General features: G+C 39.6%; 1 protein-coding gene across 1 annotated transcript in view; it reads right to left on the reverse strand.

Annotated features, from left to right (window-relative positions):
- Positions 1 to 17700, reverse strand: part of pip4k2aa (phosphatidylinositol-5-phosphate 4-kinase, type II, alpha a) — a 30831-nt gene extending 13131 nt beyond the window's left edge. The window contains exons 1-4 of the mRNA XM_042399273.1: positions 16629 to 17700; positions 3369 to 3466; positions 3150 to 3246; positions 1298 to 1450 (exon numbers count right to left, since the gene is read on the reverse strand). Coding sequence (XP_042255207.1) covers positions 1298 to 1450; positions 3150 to 3246; positions 3369 to 3466; positions 16629 to 16769 — 489 coding nt within the window. The 5' untranslated portion in view covers positions 16770 to 17700. The remainder of the gene's footprint in view (positions 1 to 1297; positions 1451 to 3149; positions 3247 to 3368; positions 3467 to 16628) is intronic.
- Between the last annotated feature and the right edge of the window lie 324 nt (positions 17701 to 18024).

Here is an 18024-nt window from a genome sequence, read left to right on the forward strand (position 1 = left end):
AGGAATTTTAATTAATGCGCCTTTTATACTCACAATGGATGCTTACTGCCTGCATTAGAAGGGAGCCAGAATGTAAGATGTAAGATAGAAGATTTGACTTACTGTTGCTCTGTTATCAAGTGTAGGATAAATGGAAAGGAAGGCCATAAGGGCTACAGTGGTTCTGGATCATATGAATCCTGACAATTCTTTTAATTTACTGACCAATTAAGAACCAAAAGCTTCAGTGCAAGTTTTTATATGGCATCATTAATGTTGAAATTATGCCACCTGGCACAAATCTGAGAAATGCTTGACTTAGAGGACAAGTTCACAATTTTTTAAGTCTGTCTTAAAATAATAGTCAGGTGTGTATATGAACAGTGAAATAGGTTTTCCTCACTGTAATCATTCCTCCTGTTCATACTGGCTATTAAAAGATCCCCTTCAAATGTGCTTTCAATGTAAGTGATGGAGGCCAAAATCCACAGTGAGTCCACTCAGTCATTCTGTGCAAAAATGCATTTAAAGGTTGATGTGAAGCTTACATGAGGCTTCAGCAGTCTGAGTTAGTCATATCAAGTGGATATCTGCCACATTTACAGTCTTTTTAGTAACAAACTCCCTCTTTGTGTTTCCTCACACAGTGTTTCCCTGTTGAGCTATAGTGGAAGTATAGTAACAAAAAGAGGGACTTTGGCACTAAAAAGACTGTAACATTGAAAGATGTCGACTTGATTTGACTATGACTGAAGCTTCATATTAGCTTCAGAGTAACTTTTAAATAAATTTTTGTACAGAAGGAGGACTGTGGATTTTGGCCCCCATCACACATCGAAAATGCATTATGAAGGGATCTTCTAATGGCCATATGAACAGGAGGAAATGATTATGGCAAGGAAAACCTTTTTCAATGTTCATTTGGGCTCCTGACTGTTGTTTTTAGACAGACTTGAAAAATTGTGAACTGGTCCTTTAATATTTACCATCAACTCCAACCCTATCCTCTTTAGGTCATGGTGCTAAGTGTTTCAAAGAGATACAGCCACAGTAGATTGACTGAATAATATACAATATTGTGCTTGTGTATGCTGTGTAAGTTTGTGATGCAGGTAGACAGATGAATATTTAAATTGTGATTGTGTGTTTATACTGAAGTCCCATTGTATAAGAGCACCATCAGAAAAACAAAGAATGAAAATGTTTCTGAAGTTCTCTTTGTTTCAGTTTCAAAATGCTGTCCCTGAGGTATTTTGTTTCTACCAAGGACACACTGTCATGGCTTGCATCTTTATAACGTATATTATGGTAATATCACCTGATGGTACTTCTTTAGAATGTTATGCATCTCTGCCACATCCTCGCTGCTGATGGTCTTGATGACATAGCGTTTGTCGTAAGAGGTGTGGAAGCGGGCCCCGCTTCGTCCCTGGGCCTCGCTGTTCAAGGGAGCACTACGTGTCAGAGAGTTCTGCGAAGAGCAAAAATGGAACGGAAAAATACTTATCATCTTCATCAGGATGTACACACTGAGATACAGACAGTTTGTCTCCTTGGTGTTTTGACAACCATTGCTCATACATTATTTGCACTGCCTTCAGAGATCTAAGATATACTTATTACTCATATTTTACTTTCTTGAGTGGTCTGTGTCACTAAATACAAAAAACTTTTTAGCAAAGAGCTCATTTAACTATGAGTCACAACCCAAATTGGCCTCTTATGTTAAAATAGCTGGCAGTTAAAAACATTTGGTTGAATGCTCTTTCAGTGTATTTCATGAAGCCCACAATACAGCATCCCCTGCGTGTATCCTCTTGTTGTCTGACCTTCCACTCATCAGTCTAAACATGTGGGGATCTGACCCCACGTCTGCTGCCTGTCCAAACCTACACACAGACACAAACAGCTGCTGTCCAGACTTTGGAGCTCAAAAGTAACATGATCCAACACCCCTGGCTCAATGCCTCATTCTCCAAGAATTCCTGATGTCCTCTGCCCTCACTTCCCTCTCCTCTCTTCAACTCTTAGCATCTTTTGCTTGTATTGCAAAGTGAGGACTACGCTTTGAGGCACATGTAACAACCGCTATGCAGCATTTTTTCTTGTGCTTAGACAGAAAATGAGTTGCAGTTTTGTATGCTGACGTTCCTAAAAAGCACGGACTACCGTATGAGGACAGTGAAGTGGTTTGTATCACAGGCTGAAAATGTTTAAGAGGCCCTTCGCCTGAGGCTGGCAGAGATGAAAAGCTTTCAAAGTGATATCCTAATGTTTTTGTTTGAATTAGTTAGTCATTTTCCCCAATATGCTTTTATCATAATGTGGGGAAAAAAGTTAATCTGTTTGCACTTCAGTTACCCTCCCAAAAACTTAATTCAATGCTGCTAGCATTCCTCATTAAAACTAACGGTTACTGCTGCATGTCATCAAAAGAGCAGGCTTGCAGCTGGTGGTACCAATTGGCTGTAATGAGGAATATTGTGTAATAATGTAATTAGAAATAATGCCAACAGGCTGGTTTAAGAGCAACGGCAAAAAGGAAATATGGACAAACCAATAAACCTTTTTGACCACAGTGTGACTTGTGCCTTATGAAGGAAAGTAGTTTAATGTTGAGAATATCACGACATTCCTTTGCACTGGCCAGTGTCTTAACACCCCCAACTGCCCACTAACTGCAGCCAGCCGAACCCTAATGTAAACATGTGAGAAGGACAGCTGCACTGAGCTGGGACACAATGACCTCCAAATACTGCCAACTCACTGCCTGCACTGGGAATGGGGATTTACTAGGAAAGAGTGGAAAATAAAGGAAGACAAGAAGTGGGCTGAAACAAAAGAGGGAAAGGAAAAAGTGCAATAGAGCAAAAGTTAAGTAGTTAAAAGTATGATCAAATGTGTTTTGGAATAGTTAGAAGTATTAATTTCCGTGTGCTTGAAGCACCAGATAGTTTAGTTTATGAGATGAGATTCTGATGCATTTAATGATAATGTATTGCCTGTAAAAATCAGGTGATTGTCTAGAGGGACTGGCACTCTCTTATGTGGCAACTCACACCAATCTAGTACTAAAAAGATGACAAAAGAAACTTGATATTTGACCCAGAAGTGTTAGTAATGCTGCCAGGCTTGTCTGTCACTTGTGAATGTACAGTAGCTTTTCATACCAAGAACTCCTGGTCATCGATACCAAATCTCTCTCTGAGGTTTCGAAACACGAGAGGGCAGTACTCCTTGAACTTGAAATGGCTGGGCATGTTCTCCCTGAAAACACAAGTGACATGGTTACAAAATGCAATAATTCAAAGAAGTATGAAAATACAATTACAGTGTCATAATGTTTGTCAAATATAATAATTAACTAATATACTCAAAAAAGACCGTACTTGTTGAAGAGGTGGTTGTCCACTTTAATCTTAGAATAGGCCTTGAAGTCGTCTGGCATGAGCATGATGGGAATCTGAACATGGCTTAACTCATTTATCTGGGAAAAAAGAAAAACATAGGAAAGTAGGAGAGATAAGTGATGTATCTAGGAACACACAGCAGTCCAAAACATGTCAGTTAGGCGCCTAGAAGATTTTAAAAATACTTAAAAAGAAAAATACTGATCATTACTCCTGACAAACATGATGTTGTGATCAGTGAGATCAACATTGAAATGAATCCCTGCAAATGCAGTGGCAGAGCTTCAAGAGAAAAAAACAGCACATTTATTTCATTTGGTCAACACATTTGGACAAACATCTGACACAAGCCTGGTAGTGGAGCTGTGCATCCATTACTCAGCCATTACTCACTAATGTAGATGTTCAACCATGTGCTAGTTGTGTGCTTCACACCCCAACTCATGTAACCTTTTTCATGATGCAATATTATTCAACCCAATAAAGTTCATCTTTCTACAGACTAGTCTAAAGGTCAGCGCTCACATAACTTCACATGAATGCTCGTATGACTATATTCTTCCTCTGAAAGGACAACCAGTGTAACAGAACGCACACACATGTATATGCTTCTGGCACTGGGAAGAGTGACAACAGTTCACCACCCTGCTGCACAAAACCTACTCATATCATTAATGTCACATTTCTTAACCATCTAAGATAACTGAGTAAAATAAGGTGTTCCAAATTAAAGCAGCCTGATGACAAGTTACTAGGGCTAATTTATGATTCAGGCCAGAGTTCTGGTCTGCATCGTCCATCAATACCGGTACAGCATACCTGGCAATGTGAGCAGTTTACAGATTAGATTTTCAGGCTGATGTAGCATACAGGTTTTGAAGGACAGCTGTAGGGGAGAGGCAAGTAGAAATGTTGCCAGGACTGCAGAAGCTTCAAGGTGTTTTCGATGTATAAATAAAGACAAGATGGCGGCTTGCAGGTGAGAGAAGAGTATATGTGTGAAAGACAGAGATATATTGTGTCTATGTGTCTCAGAGAGAGAGAGTGAGAGAGAGATGCCAGAAACACATAACCACATGTGTGTAAAAGCAAGGTTATGTGTTGCTCTTGTTTTGAAAGATAATCTTAGCAATATCCTGCAGTCTGTGATGCTCGGCTATTTTCTAATCTTCTATAGTTTGAGTGTGTTCACAAACCGTGATGAAATGTGATTTGAAAATCAGACGACTAAGCCTGACGTTAGATAAAAATAATAAAAAGGGAGCACTCATCTTTTCAGTGCTCACATCTTACTCTCTCATGTTGTGGACTATCAGATGAATAAGACCATTAACGCGTAAATGACTTTTAATGATTTGTATTTACAGTCATGATATCTATGCAACAGAATGTAAAATTACAGAGCGCTTCGATAAACCTCGCACACTGAATAAACAGCGGCGGGACTTCAAACACATAAGGTACATTGCAGGAGTTTCCATTAGGAGCCCGTCCTGCATCACATTGCTGTAATACATAGACCTGACATTTGTTATGACTCACGCACAGCTTGATGCACATATGATGTGTGTGTTTGTGTGTGTGTGTGTGTGTGTGTGTATGTGTATGCGCATTTGTTGTTGGCTGCAGGACAGGGTGCTGGCAGGTTGCTTGAATCTATTAATAACCTGTCATTCCACCAAGCTCACTTGTAGTGTAGGTGTGCTGAATAAACTCAAATACACAAACTGTGATTGACTAAAACATTAATCATAAAGTGTGTAGGCGTGCTGCTCTACAGCACAATCCCAAATGCGCTTTAAGCTTTATACATTGCTCACAGCTAGGATTGTGCAGACAGACAAGAGGTGGTATCAAATCACAATTCCAGCAGCTGTCTTAGAAGAAGTGGCCAATACTTCTATCATTGGGGACTGACTATGATCCTGTAATGCTGCAGAAGTGTTACAGCAGATGGTGCAGAGAATGGCCTCAGCATGACTGACTGACCCATGAAAGCATTTGGCATACTTCAGATGGTCGTTAAGATGTGCGCTTTTTAGACAGTATGCCTTAAACACCTTCATGATATTAATGCTCATGATTTTGTTCTGGACTAATACTGATATATTACATGGTTATGAAATTAATGTTGATATTTACAGCCATCTTATGCCAACCTACTGATTATAATAGGTTGGTCCATGAGGAGCACCCATTGGAGCCTACAGCCTGTTAACTTAGTATATTTCTGTGGCTCAAGTGCTACATTTAGAGCTAGAGTTTTAACATTAAGGATTGCCCAATAGTCCATAAGACATCAACTTATGTGAGTTAACTGTTCAGTCAGAGATCTGGGCCTAGTTCCCCAAACAGCCTCAGATCTAAACTTTCTCCCAGTGGTTGATTTCATAATCTATGACTCTCCACTTCGCCACTGGCCCACACACACACTCACATGATTGATTGTGACCAGATAGATATGATGTCAGTTTTACCCTCACTGTGGAGGTGACAGTGTCCTTGTGTTGAATTGCAGGTATACTGTTTGTTGGCAGCTTGCGAGTAAGGCAGATTGAAGTGGCTCATAAACAATTAAACTCAATACCAAAGACAGAGGCTGGCAGCAAGTAGCCAGTATATTGGCAGAAGTGGTTGGCTAAAATCTCCTATCAGACAAACTAAAGATATCCCAGAATCTCCTACTTTAAAGCTTATAAGTAGTAATGCTTACATGCACAGAGATGTTTCCATTCTGTTTGTAACGGTCACTGAAGGTAATGAGTCTGACAAAGAGGACTCTGACCTCCTCATGTGGTTTAATTTTTACTAAATGTAAAACAATTCTTAATGCTGAACTCTGCAAAAGCTTGTCCAGTGATGTGCAAAGGTTCGACTTTGTACACTGTTTCGACTTTGCCTTTAACCAGCTCAGCAAACATGCATTAATTGAGTACAGTAGCATTTCAAGAACAGGGTTGTTTATTTTGGGTCTGATGTCTTCTTACTACAGGTTAGAGTTAAAATTCAAACTTAACATCTCTGCACTTAAAATATTCTCTAGGGTTATTTTAAGCTTCTACAGCAATAGAAGAGAAAAGAGAAGAAGCATGAGAACATTTTTCAGAATTAGTGTGCATAGTTAACAAAAGATAAAATAACAGCAGGAGAAAACTTTGGAAGAAAAACCTTGAGATAAAGACAAAAATATGGAAAAGAGAAGAAAGTGTGAAAAGAAAAAAAAGATATAGAAAAGAGGGCATTAGCAGAGCAAGCGGAGACCACAGATGCCACATCCGACTATGTTTCAGTGCCCTGCTGTGACAGGCACCAACGTCACAGTGATGCTATAGCACAGATGCATCATGGGTACTCAGAGGGGAGATGTCGCCTAATCAATAAAGCTGTGTTTCACACAAGGGCAGAGACAATGCCAAATCCTACCAAGCACACATACACATCTGTGACAACACTAGTGTACTGAATGTTAAAGACCCTGTATAATTAAAATGTTTTAATCCTGTGTCCCTGTGTTAATTTATCTCATTATATGCCAAATATATATATATAAAAAATCAGTATCAAAGTATTTTCATATCAAAATCCCTGTCTTTTCTCTTCTTGTAAAACAGTTTCAAATGTTTTATGGCTCATCCTGCACTGAGGGGCGTTTAGAAAAGTTCATCCAATCAAATGTGACTTGGGGTGAGTAGCTAGCCACACTGGTCGTACAAAACCGCACTTCACTGTTTGTGGGTTGTAGTAGCTAATTGAGCAATATGGATAGAGATAGGAAGAGATGTGTGTTTGGATATCTGTGGGTAAAAACCTTGTTTTCATTTCCAAAGCAATGTGGCAGAGGTCTAATTCATTCATCTCCCCATCTTCTTCCTCCTGATCTAACAACACGTGAGGGAGGTGTGTGTGGAGCCAACAGTCCTCTGTAGCTCCGTTTCTCTCTGCAGCACCATATCGCACTAAACTCTAAGCCCCGTCCACTTTTTTAGCGGTCCAATCGACTGTGAGGGATTTAATTTAAATCCCTCCTGTAACTGTACAAATATTCCATTTCACTGGGAAATATATCATACTACAGAAGCTAAAGATGCTCTAACTTTCATTTCACTGGGACTTTAATGCAATACTGACACACATTCATGCTAAAATACAAATGGGGGGAAAATATTTGTTTGATCAAAAGTTATAATGGTTCCTTGGAGGAGGCCCAGAAAACTCAGTTTAAAACATATTCCAAACTTTCTACAGTTGTAGTGTCAAATGTTCCTGATCATAAAATTAAATTAATTTAATTTTCTATTCTATCTTGAGGGCACAGCATAGCTCTAATGTAGTTTTGTTTAATCGGTTTCCTCCAGCATATCTGCTCATCTCCCTGCAGCTATCAGACTTGCAGACAAATTTCACACCACAACTTCCTGTTTGTCTCCATGGTGATGAAGACTGGTTTTCCGGCCCAGAGTGAAGCAAGTGTGTGCTGTTGCTCCATTGGACAGGAAGCTGGTGAGGAGAGCGTGCTCTGTCAGCAACATGGCACTGCGTTATCTCTCTGAACAATGACAGATAGCTAGCCCTTAACTGATGACAGCCCACTAATAGTGTTGACAGCAGTGATCATAATTCCTTTCCCTTGGTGAAAAAAATTTGGATACATCAATACATGAATCAGGTAATTCTGTAAGTAAAGATATTAAAAAGGGAATGAGTGGAGAGAAACCTCTCCCGAAGCTAGAAATGAGAAAAGATGACTAAACAGACATGTCATCAGGATATGTAGCCTGGAGGGACACATTTTTACAAAGAACAGGAAAGATCAGGACAGCTATGACTTTTTTTAATCTATTCTCATTTCTGATAATTCATTTACTGACTTGCAATCTACAGCTAGAATGTGTCTCCAAGGTAAAAAAGTCATTACAATAATGTGGCATTTTTGTTCCTTTTGGTCACGATATCAGCCAAGTTATATCATCATACGCATATGTATGGTGCTGTTTGTATGAATTTTGCCTGTTGAAGGTCTGAGGACTGAAACATTGCTCATAAAGTGAGTACAATTGATGGACAGAGTGCAGATTTTTCCTTTCCAATTCTGTTGCTTTTCAATTCACCTTTCTTAGTAATACTTACATTGAGTCTAATCTAATATTTATATCTACAATATTTGATTTATTTTTAGCCATGCTAGCGACATGGGATGTCAATGTCAGTCTGCTGGTCAGTCAGTCCACTACTTTGATCCAGACTGAAACATCTACTACAACTGGATGAATTGCCATGACATTTGGTACAGATATGTATGGTGCCCACAGGATGACTGTGGTGATCCCTGACTTCTCCTCTAGTGCCATCATCAGATACTTCATAATACTTTTATTTATGACTAAATACTTTATTATTGATATTCCCATCAGCCTCAGCTGTACCTTGTTTTTATTGCTATTAAGAAATGTTAGATAGTTAGATTGTGACCATGGTTAACATTATACGTGCTTAACATCAGCCTGTTAGTATTGTCATTGTGAATATGTTAGCATGCTGATGTTAGCTTTTAGCTCAAGGCCTTGCTGTGCTAAAGTTTCTTTTTAATCTACTAATTTTTGCTCTTGTCCTCTGCTCTTGCAAGTTTACCTATAAGGTAGCAGGTGTCAGGAAGTAAGCAAAACAGGGCCAATACCAATTTTGGCCAGTAAGTTAGATAAAAAGATAAAGAGGAGAGCTGGGAAACAACTGTACCAGGTGACAGCTAGGGGGAGGGGGAGAGAAAACAGCAGCATTATACATTTTTCCATTTGACTCATCCTATAGCGTTCCTATTGTGTCAAGTAGTCAAGCTGTCAATTACATGTGAGAAATGAGACAGGTGTTCCAATGAAGAGACTCCTAGACAGTGTCGGCACTAGTGTGCACTTCCCCTAAGCCTATTTACAAGACATTACAGTGTAAGTGGCACTAATTAAAGTTCCATCAAGACTGACTGATCATGCAATTAAGCAATATGTAGAGGTGTAAATATACTAGGAGGGAGATACACACACACCAAAGCACTTAACATAATCAGTCTTGCACATTTTAGGGAATGGCTAACGAGAAACAAACCACCAGCCTTCATCAAATTGTCAGTATGTGTCTGGCATACTTGCTGTCCACAACATGTATGCATGCGTCTGAAGTTGCAGATGATATTCATACACCACAAAGATAATAATATATAGTACATACACACCCTGCGGGATGGAGATTTGCCCTTTAACTGTCAGATAGTCGGCATCAAAGGTCACATGCAGCTGTAGTAGATTGTACCGAGTGTGGACTTGACATTTCACTGAATACTTAACAAAGCTATTACATCATTACCTGACCTGTTATGAATCCCAGACCCATTAATCATATGGCAATTTAAACAATATCCACAAGAAGAATAACACAGCAAACCCCAAGAGACTACTGAAGCCCTTTTATGAGCTCCAAACACTGTACAACAACAGTATGTGGGTGTGCATGTCATAGTTTCATTGGTTAGCCTGTATTAAGAACAAACACAAAATAAGGTAGGGAGAAAAAGAAGATAGGGAGGAGTAAATCTACCATTCTGAGTGAATATATGTATATATTTTTTTAAATAATAAATATTATATTGAAACCGCCAAGATAACAACTGTACAGTTACAGTTCAGATAATCTTGTAACTGAAGTAGCAGTATCTTAATGACTTTAACAACAGTTTTAACTGAAATTCTAAGAAACATGAATACATGTTCTCTTGAAACCACTCTCTATAACCTCAAATTGCAACTAAAAATTTGATGGTGACAATGGCTGTATGTGACCCAATTTTATGAATCACCTTTGACAACTTCAGTGTCAGGGGTTAGTGGTATTACTCCCTCTGCTCGTAACCACAGCCTTCAGGGGTCAGCCATAATGAGGACACACAGATGATAAAAATGGAGCAGTGGTAAAAGGAGTGATGCGTGCGTGCAAGCGTGTGTGAGTGAGAAACAGAGCCTTGTAAGAATGAAACTCACCACCTGAGGAAGACACCAGTAGTGCAATTAAAAGCTTAGAGTAGTCTTCCCTTGAATTGTGAATACCTGCTGTATTTACACCAGACACTAAGAGCTCATTCTCCTGTGTTGAAACACTAAATGACAAATGACTAAGGTAGAAATAATTATCATCAACAGGTATACACACAAACACACACACACACACACACACACATACATACATACACAGAGACAGCTCAGCATGTCTGTTGTGAAGTCAGTGCTACGAAAGGCCAGCTATTAAAGGATATAGTGGTTTAGACTGACTGAGCAACAAACAGGCTTATGGTATATGGCCTGTTCTGCTCAGTGAATCAAGCTGCTCAGCAACATGTCACATCGCATTTGGGCAAGGAGTGTGCAGTGGCATAGTGACCCTGTGGTGAAGGACACACACAAAAGCAGGCACGTGCATATACGTTTGCATGCACACAGAAGCAAACAGTAATCAAAATGTTGTGTTCGCAGAGTTTTGTAGACACGCACTGGAACAAAACCACAAGCTGCTTCCATAAGGTCCTCTATCTGTCACTGCCTCAGGGTGCCAGGATGTGAAGCTCCAGCTTTTCTGTTTTCCTCACCCATAACCATCACACATATTAGCTGTAGGTCACTCCTGCAGATATTTATAGTATCCTCCTTTTATGCTATCCACAGAACCAGACGCAGCTACTCTGAGTCAGGCGGAGAGACAGGATTCAGCAAAGAAAGGGGGAGAGAGAGAGAGAGAGAGAGAGAGAGAGATACAGGGAATGAAAGTGAGCCACATAGACAAGATGACACAAAAAGGCGCCCAGACAAAAATAGTGAATAAACCTGCAGGATGGGTAGAGTTTAATGGAGATGCAGAGAGAAAGGAGTGACACTTAAGGGGAAAAAGTAAATCCTAAGTAAGCCTAAAATGAAAAGGGAAGGAAAGACTTGGGTCACTTACGTAGCACTTTATAACAACAGAGTAAACTGTTACAAACATTTTTACTTTCCCAAGGTCTGTGATAAAATAATAAAAAGCAATGTGGGACTCAACACAATTATATTCTTTCCTTTAAAAAGACAAGCGCAGGTGACTTGCAACAGCAGGTTATGAGCCGCTGGCTATGATTACACAGTGGGTGCCTTAAACTGCGACAAAGCAGCTCTCCAGACAAAGACAAATCTACTCGAAAACCTACACCAGAACTCATTCTAACACGTTTCTATTCCAACAGTGAACCCAGACATCTAAGGATTTACAAAAAGAGCTGACAGACAAGCCAGGACTATAGCCCCTTCTTACAAATTCATATAATATGTGAAGGAGAGATGCATGGATCGGTCCGATACTGACTCAAATAGCTGGATCAGGTATCAGGGACAACGGGCCGAACTGGTATCAGATACCATTGTTTTAATAAATAGCAATTCAGTAAATATATATCTGTGTATTTATTTGTTACATTTTGTTTTACAAAATTAGGAAAGCAATGTTTAAGTCAAGCCTGATTTTGCCATACACATAAAAGACTGATCCCAGTCTCACACATTGAGGCATACAGCTTATTAATGAAAACTGGTATCAGATGGGTACTCTGTATCGGCAAATTCCTAAAGCCCAGGTATCAGTATCGGTATCAGTATCAGCACTGAAAAAGTCGGATCAGTGCATCCCTAATATGAAAGTGAGGCAGTAAGTGAGACTGTGATCCATTTCCCGCTGCAGAAACAAAACACCTAACGCAAGGTGTTTGGCACCTTTAAACATTTTTAGAATTAGTTTGTCAAAGGTAACTGGGAAGATTGTGTCTTGGCATAAGAGCCATTGTAATTTTCAGTATTTCTGACTATGCTGTAAGGACCTCAAATTCATGCCAATAAATCCTACAATAATAAGTGTTGTTCTTAAGCGAGTTAACAATACTAACATAAACATGGTTAGAAGAAGTAACTACAGCCTGTGAGTCAGTGTTCACAGAGATAGGCCATTAATTCATCCTTACAATGTTTTGTTTTGTTTGTTTTGTTTTTAGTGTTATTTACTTTGAGGCTAAAACATGACAAGAGTGTTCATGTATTACAGAGCCAAGATTTAGGGCTTTTTTGTTTTTACATGTATTTGACTGCCGCTACATTGGTGAAGCATATACAGTATATTATAGGCTACAACTACTAACAAATTGGTCACCTTGTTGGCATATCCTACAGGCTATATTTATGCTTAGTCTCTATTCTGTTCATGTCAGCATGAGTGAAATGAGCAGAAGCAGGGTGTCCTGGCTGCATAGCTATGTAAGATGCATAATATGTCATCTCAATGTCCCTGGTTTGATTCAGGTTTGTGACCTTGAAATATGTCATCCTCCTCTCTCTTCCCACGTTGTCACTTACTTTTACCTATTTACAGTGAAATGCATTACAGAAAGTAATCTTATGACCAAACAGCAGTGGTATGACTTATCTGTTTCAAACCTAGTCTCTCTATTTAGTTTGCATGTGTCAAAAATGCAATGAATTATGATTACCATAATTCACTGCAATGCTTTCAGTGCTTGATGACATTTGTTTTTGCAAAATGATATTATGAGAAATGCCAGGTTTAAACACAAGCACAGTGCACCTCAGCACTCAAAAATATCTTCAAACAAAATTTTGCATTCTTGTCCACGTCTAATGTTCAGTGGGGTGTTTAGCATGACAGAATGGATATTTCTCTCACACAGGTATTGAGTTAAGCAGAAGGTTAGTTTCACAAGCATAGAATAAATAGGGGAAAGGCATACATTTACAGAATTCACACAGCCATATTTATGACTTGAGGCAGCTCAATCATAATTTGTAAACTCAGTGCAGCAGAAAATACTGACAAAACCAATTCTTTATTTGTAATGTCATGCAGACTTAAAACCTGGAGATGTTTTTGTAATGATGAGTTTGAAATTGACCTTGTAGAATCTTGTTTGTTTGAACTTTTACACTCACTAAGCTCCAAGGGTTACAACAGAGATTTCCACTGAAAAAACTTTTTAGCTTTGGCCTCAATCCATTTCTGTAAAACAATAAGCTGTGTAGCCTATTTAGAGTCCGAGCAATGCAAGTCAAATATCAAAGTATTAGGATTAAAGTAAAATTGGGGCTACTTGTCAAAGAGGGTTATTTTCAGCAAGCTGCCACATATCTTTTCCTCACATTGAAATTTCAAAACACATATCCCTGGCTTTTCTCAGCTATTACGCAAGAATAATTCTGATGACATACACTGAATTTCCTGGGCCATATAAACATTTCTCATCTTATTTATATGCTTCTTGGTAATCCAGTTATCCTTTTCACATGGCGTGTTTCACTGGCCAAATGGAGAGGTAGTTTCTATGACTCATCTGTTTGGTCAACAGTAACTAACTGACCGGTCTCTGCAGTTTCAGTGGTTTCTTTCTTTTGCTCTCATAGCAATAACACTGTAAGAGTCTGGTTTTCAGGAAAAGCCAAAGTGTATGGGTTTGACAGATAGGCCACAGTGGATATGGGAGGTGGGGGGTTACATATTGCAGAATGTGAGTGTGCATGTGTTTGCATGTTGCTGCTGCAGTCTGGTTGCATTCTCAAGCCTCCCCCTCAGTTCATTCCTTCATAGTGTTGTGTTATCTGTGACCCCTTTACACCAGCTTTCAGGTTAAGATTCCTCTCCAAATTGCAACCTTCACATCCTCAGGTAGTAACTCAGAAGCTCAATCTGGTAACCCGGCATGGAAAGTCATTTTTATGTTGCCAACAGTATAAGAAACAGAGTACCTTATCAAGTGATGAGAAAAGCAGCAGTGGAGGTAGCCTAAGGCATAAAAAGGAAATGTGCTGGCGGCAGCCCTGTTCTGTGTTATGAAAGCCAAGTGAACAGTTTGAACATGTATTCTCCAAACTTGTGTAGGTCTTTATGCTTGAGAGACAGCGGCACATTACACAGTTCTACGGCATCTGAATGAAACTGAGAAGTTTATGATATGAGCCTAAATTATTCATTCACTCTACTGGACAGACAGATGATCTAAATGATTCCAATCCAAAAATAAAACGCTGTCAGATTCTTAACAGAGACTATATAACTGCAGTATATAGCTATACTATTATAGGGAGGTATACTGTGTGCTTGCTCGGATGACAGTCTTGTTTATATATGTCTTAAGTGATATCTGATAACAAAATCTGTTAGTAAACAGACAGTGTATCTACATTCATTTTTCTCAGGCATTTCAAGTGACATTCAAAAAGGTGAATGATTAATTAGTAAAGCATAGTTACATGGAAGTAAACCTCTTGTGCACCTTCTTTAGCCCATCAGGCCTAACACCACAAACAGGTGACTGTAACCCATCTACGGACTACAGCTTAAATACAGAATAACAGCTTTGGATCTTTAGCTGTCTTGGCCTCACACACATCAGGCTATCTAGACGCCACATAATCCACACTAAACTGCCACCCTTAACACCAGGCCAAAAATCAAATGCTACTGTCTAAATTGAGAGAGATAACATGTTTTGTAATGACCCTATCATCATTGTGCCCTCAGTGCTGTGCGTTTGTCACGCAGATACCATCAAAAATCTCAGGATTCCTCAAACCAATACGCAGATATTGCATTAGATAGTTGCAACACTGTTAAAATAAAAAATAAAAAAAAGAGCTGTGGATATGAGTATAACAGTATGAGTTTTCAAAGCAGCATGAAAAAACAAACACAGCTCAAGTAAGGTCAAATCATCTGAGCACAAATTGCTGGTGCAATTGAACTGCTATATACTGCCAAAAAACTGCAATCTTGTTAAATACGTCAAAGGAAACACTCTTTGACATAATGAGAAGATATGTCAAACTGCATCAACAAAGAGAAGCAGTGGTCAAAAATTGAAACGGACCAAAAAGAATGCCAGACATAATACATAGGAAGTTGGAAACATCATAAATTGGCATACAGTCTTCATGTGAACCACTTTTGTGATGTTTACAGTGGCCTTTTGGTTATAAAGTTTCACAAAGTGTTTTTTCTATGTCAATGCCCTGTACTTACCAATAATTAGGCTCTTGTAGAGAAATGCCCTAATGGTTTTTCCTACTGAGATGAGGAATTCTGAATTAATTTGCTAAAGCAGCCAATGTTGGCTCCACTTTTTTGTGCTACTTTTTCATCACTGCCACATACAAAAAAAACCCAGCAGGACAACCACAGGCAAACCTGAATAAAGAGCAAGAGACCAGAGAAGCACTCTGCATCAAAAGGCCAAAATATGTTTGTTTTTTATATAAACTGTACTATCTTCCTCATTGACACTGTTCGCTGCCACATGGTAATAATTTCTTACTGGATGAATAAGTATAATGAATTAGAGTGCTGCTGCTCACTTACTGCTCGGCTCTCTTGTTTACATTTTGGAAAGCAGTTCTCCTAAATCTAAAACACCAGATAAAAACGTTCAGTAAACAGGCAGGCTTTAGTGCAATAACCATGTTGTGTTTATAAGAAACAAGCTGAGTAAAGGATGAAGGAGAGGCAATTCATATAAAGATTGGAAGAATGAAGGAACTGAAAGAAATGTGGATTATATGCATAAGTCTGCTGACTGAGCACCATCTCTCTGTGTGTTATAATAATGTGTGTAAAACATTAGTAAAGGGTTTAAAACTTGGGATTTGGTGCCAGAAATATTTGTATGTTCTCTGCTGGCCAAGTTTGCTTTCTCTCCAACATATGAGTGTTGACCCAGTGCAAATATTCAGCAAAGGAAGAGAAAGAGAGAGCGGAGAGCAGAGATAAGCTGTCTTGCATGGGAAGATCTGCTCTCTCATGACATAGAGCCCTAGGAGCTTATCCTACATGTGCATAACAGGAAGCCAAAGAGGGGTTAGCTGCTCAAAACACACACTTAACACACACATACACACACGGTTACTTTAGTGCATACATGAAATCCATGCAATAGTAATATCATGTAAATTGTTACTGTACAAACTAAGCTCACTAAAGCACATACAGCTAATGATTTGTTGTTGGACACCAGCACACTTGCAGCCTGTAACACATTCACGTTGACAGCACTATAGCCGACCGCTGCACAACTGTCATCTCGGTTTTTGTCAATCAACTGCAATAACACACAGGTTGATATCTGACAGCAAGTCAGGCTTAATGTGTCACATCATAAGGACATTAGACGGTCTGACTCACCGAATGGTTGACTCCCCACATAACCACGCTGAGCAGAGGGTCGCTGGCACGGAAGAGCTTCACTTTCTGAGCAACGAAGTGTTTTTTCTTGGTCTTCGTTTTGCTCGCAATAGATGCGGCAATACTGCTCGCTGAAGCCATCTTTAAGTAAACTGGGTGGTTATTGCAGTCTGTGCGATAATCTTGACAAGAGTGTTTTCCCTTGAAGCTGGCACAATGGCCACAAGCTCACGACTCAGTTGACACCAATACTATTCATTTAGCCAGCTTGCAAGTCAAAGTGCCCCTATTATTATTTTCTTCATCCAACGTCCCACACAGCTTGACTGACGCGATGGCCCTCCCTCGACAATGACAAATATAAGGAAAATACGATGTGTTTAAAGCTAATACTGCTGCTCTCCTTCGCCTAACAGTCCGCCACTTCCCTCAGCCCACATCATAAGCCACCTCTCTTCCTTCCTTGACTCGTCTGGAGCTCCCCTGCGATGTGAAGTCTCACTGAGCTGGCGTTAGCATACCGTTAGCTAAAGAGCCAGCTTGCTAGCTAGCAAGCAAACATCAACGATATCTTTTCTTTTGTAAAAAATAAAAATAGTAGTAATAGTAAACGCAGTAAAACAGCAAAAGTGGGAAACAACGCGACGAATGAAAACCAAAATGTCACACAGCTTCTCACAACTAATTATTAAAATGACACATTAGTGGTGCTGAATGGCTAACTAACCGCTCGACTACCAGCTAACGCCAGTCCGACCTTCGCAGCTAACTGACGGCACAAAGCAGCGCCGGGCTCCGGTCACCTGCTAGCCACTGTTAGCTTGCGAGCTAACTGACTGTTAACACCAGCGAGCGGCTCAGCCTTCCTCCTACGCGTCTGTGGTCAGTCCCTGGAGATAACAGGGGTGTATCCTGTCATGTTGTTGTCCCGGTTGAAACGCCGAGGAGCAGATATTTAGACGTGGGATGAACGGGTGATCAAATCCGTGTGCGGTATGGAGGTTCATGTCAACTGACAGCTCGACGGAGGGGAGGTGACAGCCAGCCTGCGCTTTGCAGTGTCTGCTCCGCTGATTCGCTGCAACCCCCCTCTTCCCCCCTCCCTCCCTCCCTCTATGCTCCTCTTCAGTGCATATATCAGCCTGTTTTTGCAGATTTGATTTTGTAGATTTCAATGTCATATATATAATTAAAAGGTTGTGAATGAAAGAGAAACCCAGTTTGATTGTGTGTATGTAGAATTACTTTAATTTTATTTTTTAATGAATCAAATTAATTTTGCTTGCTGACATTTTAAACCCTGAAAGAGGGTTTTAAACAGTATAGAGACTTATTTCAACAACTTAAAAACTAGAGAAACGCTAAATATCATATTTTACATTTCCCTTAATTTTTC

The sequence above is a fragment of the Thunnus maccoyii genome, chromosome 21 (assembly GCF_910596095.1).
Source record: "Thunnus maccoyii chromosome 21, fThuMac1.1, whole genome shotgun sequence".
Classification (NCBI taxonomy): domain Eukaryota; kingdom Metazoa; phylum Chordata; class Actinopteri; order Scombriformes; family Scombridae; genus Thunnus; species Thunnus maccoyii.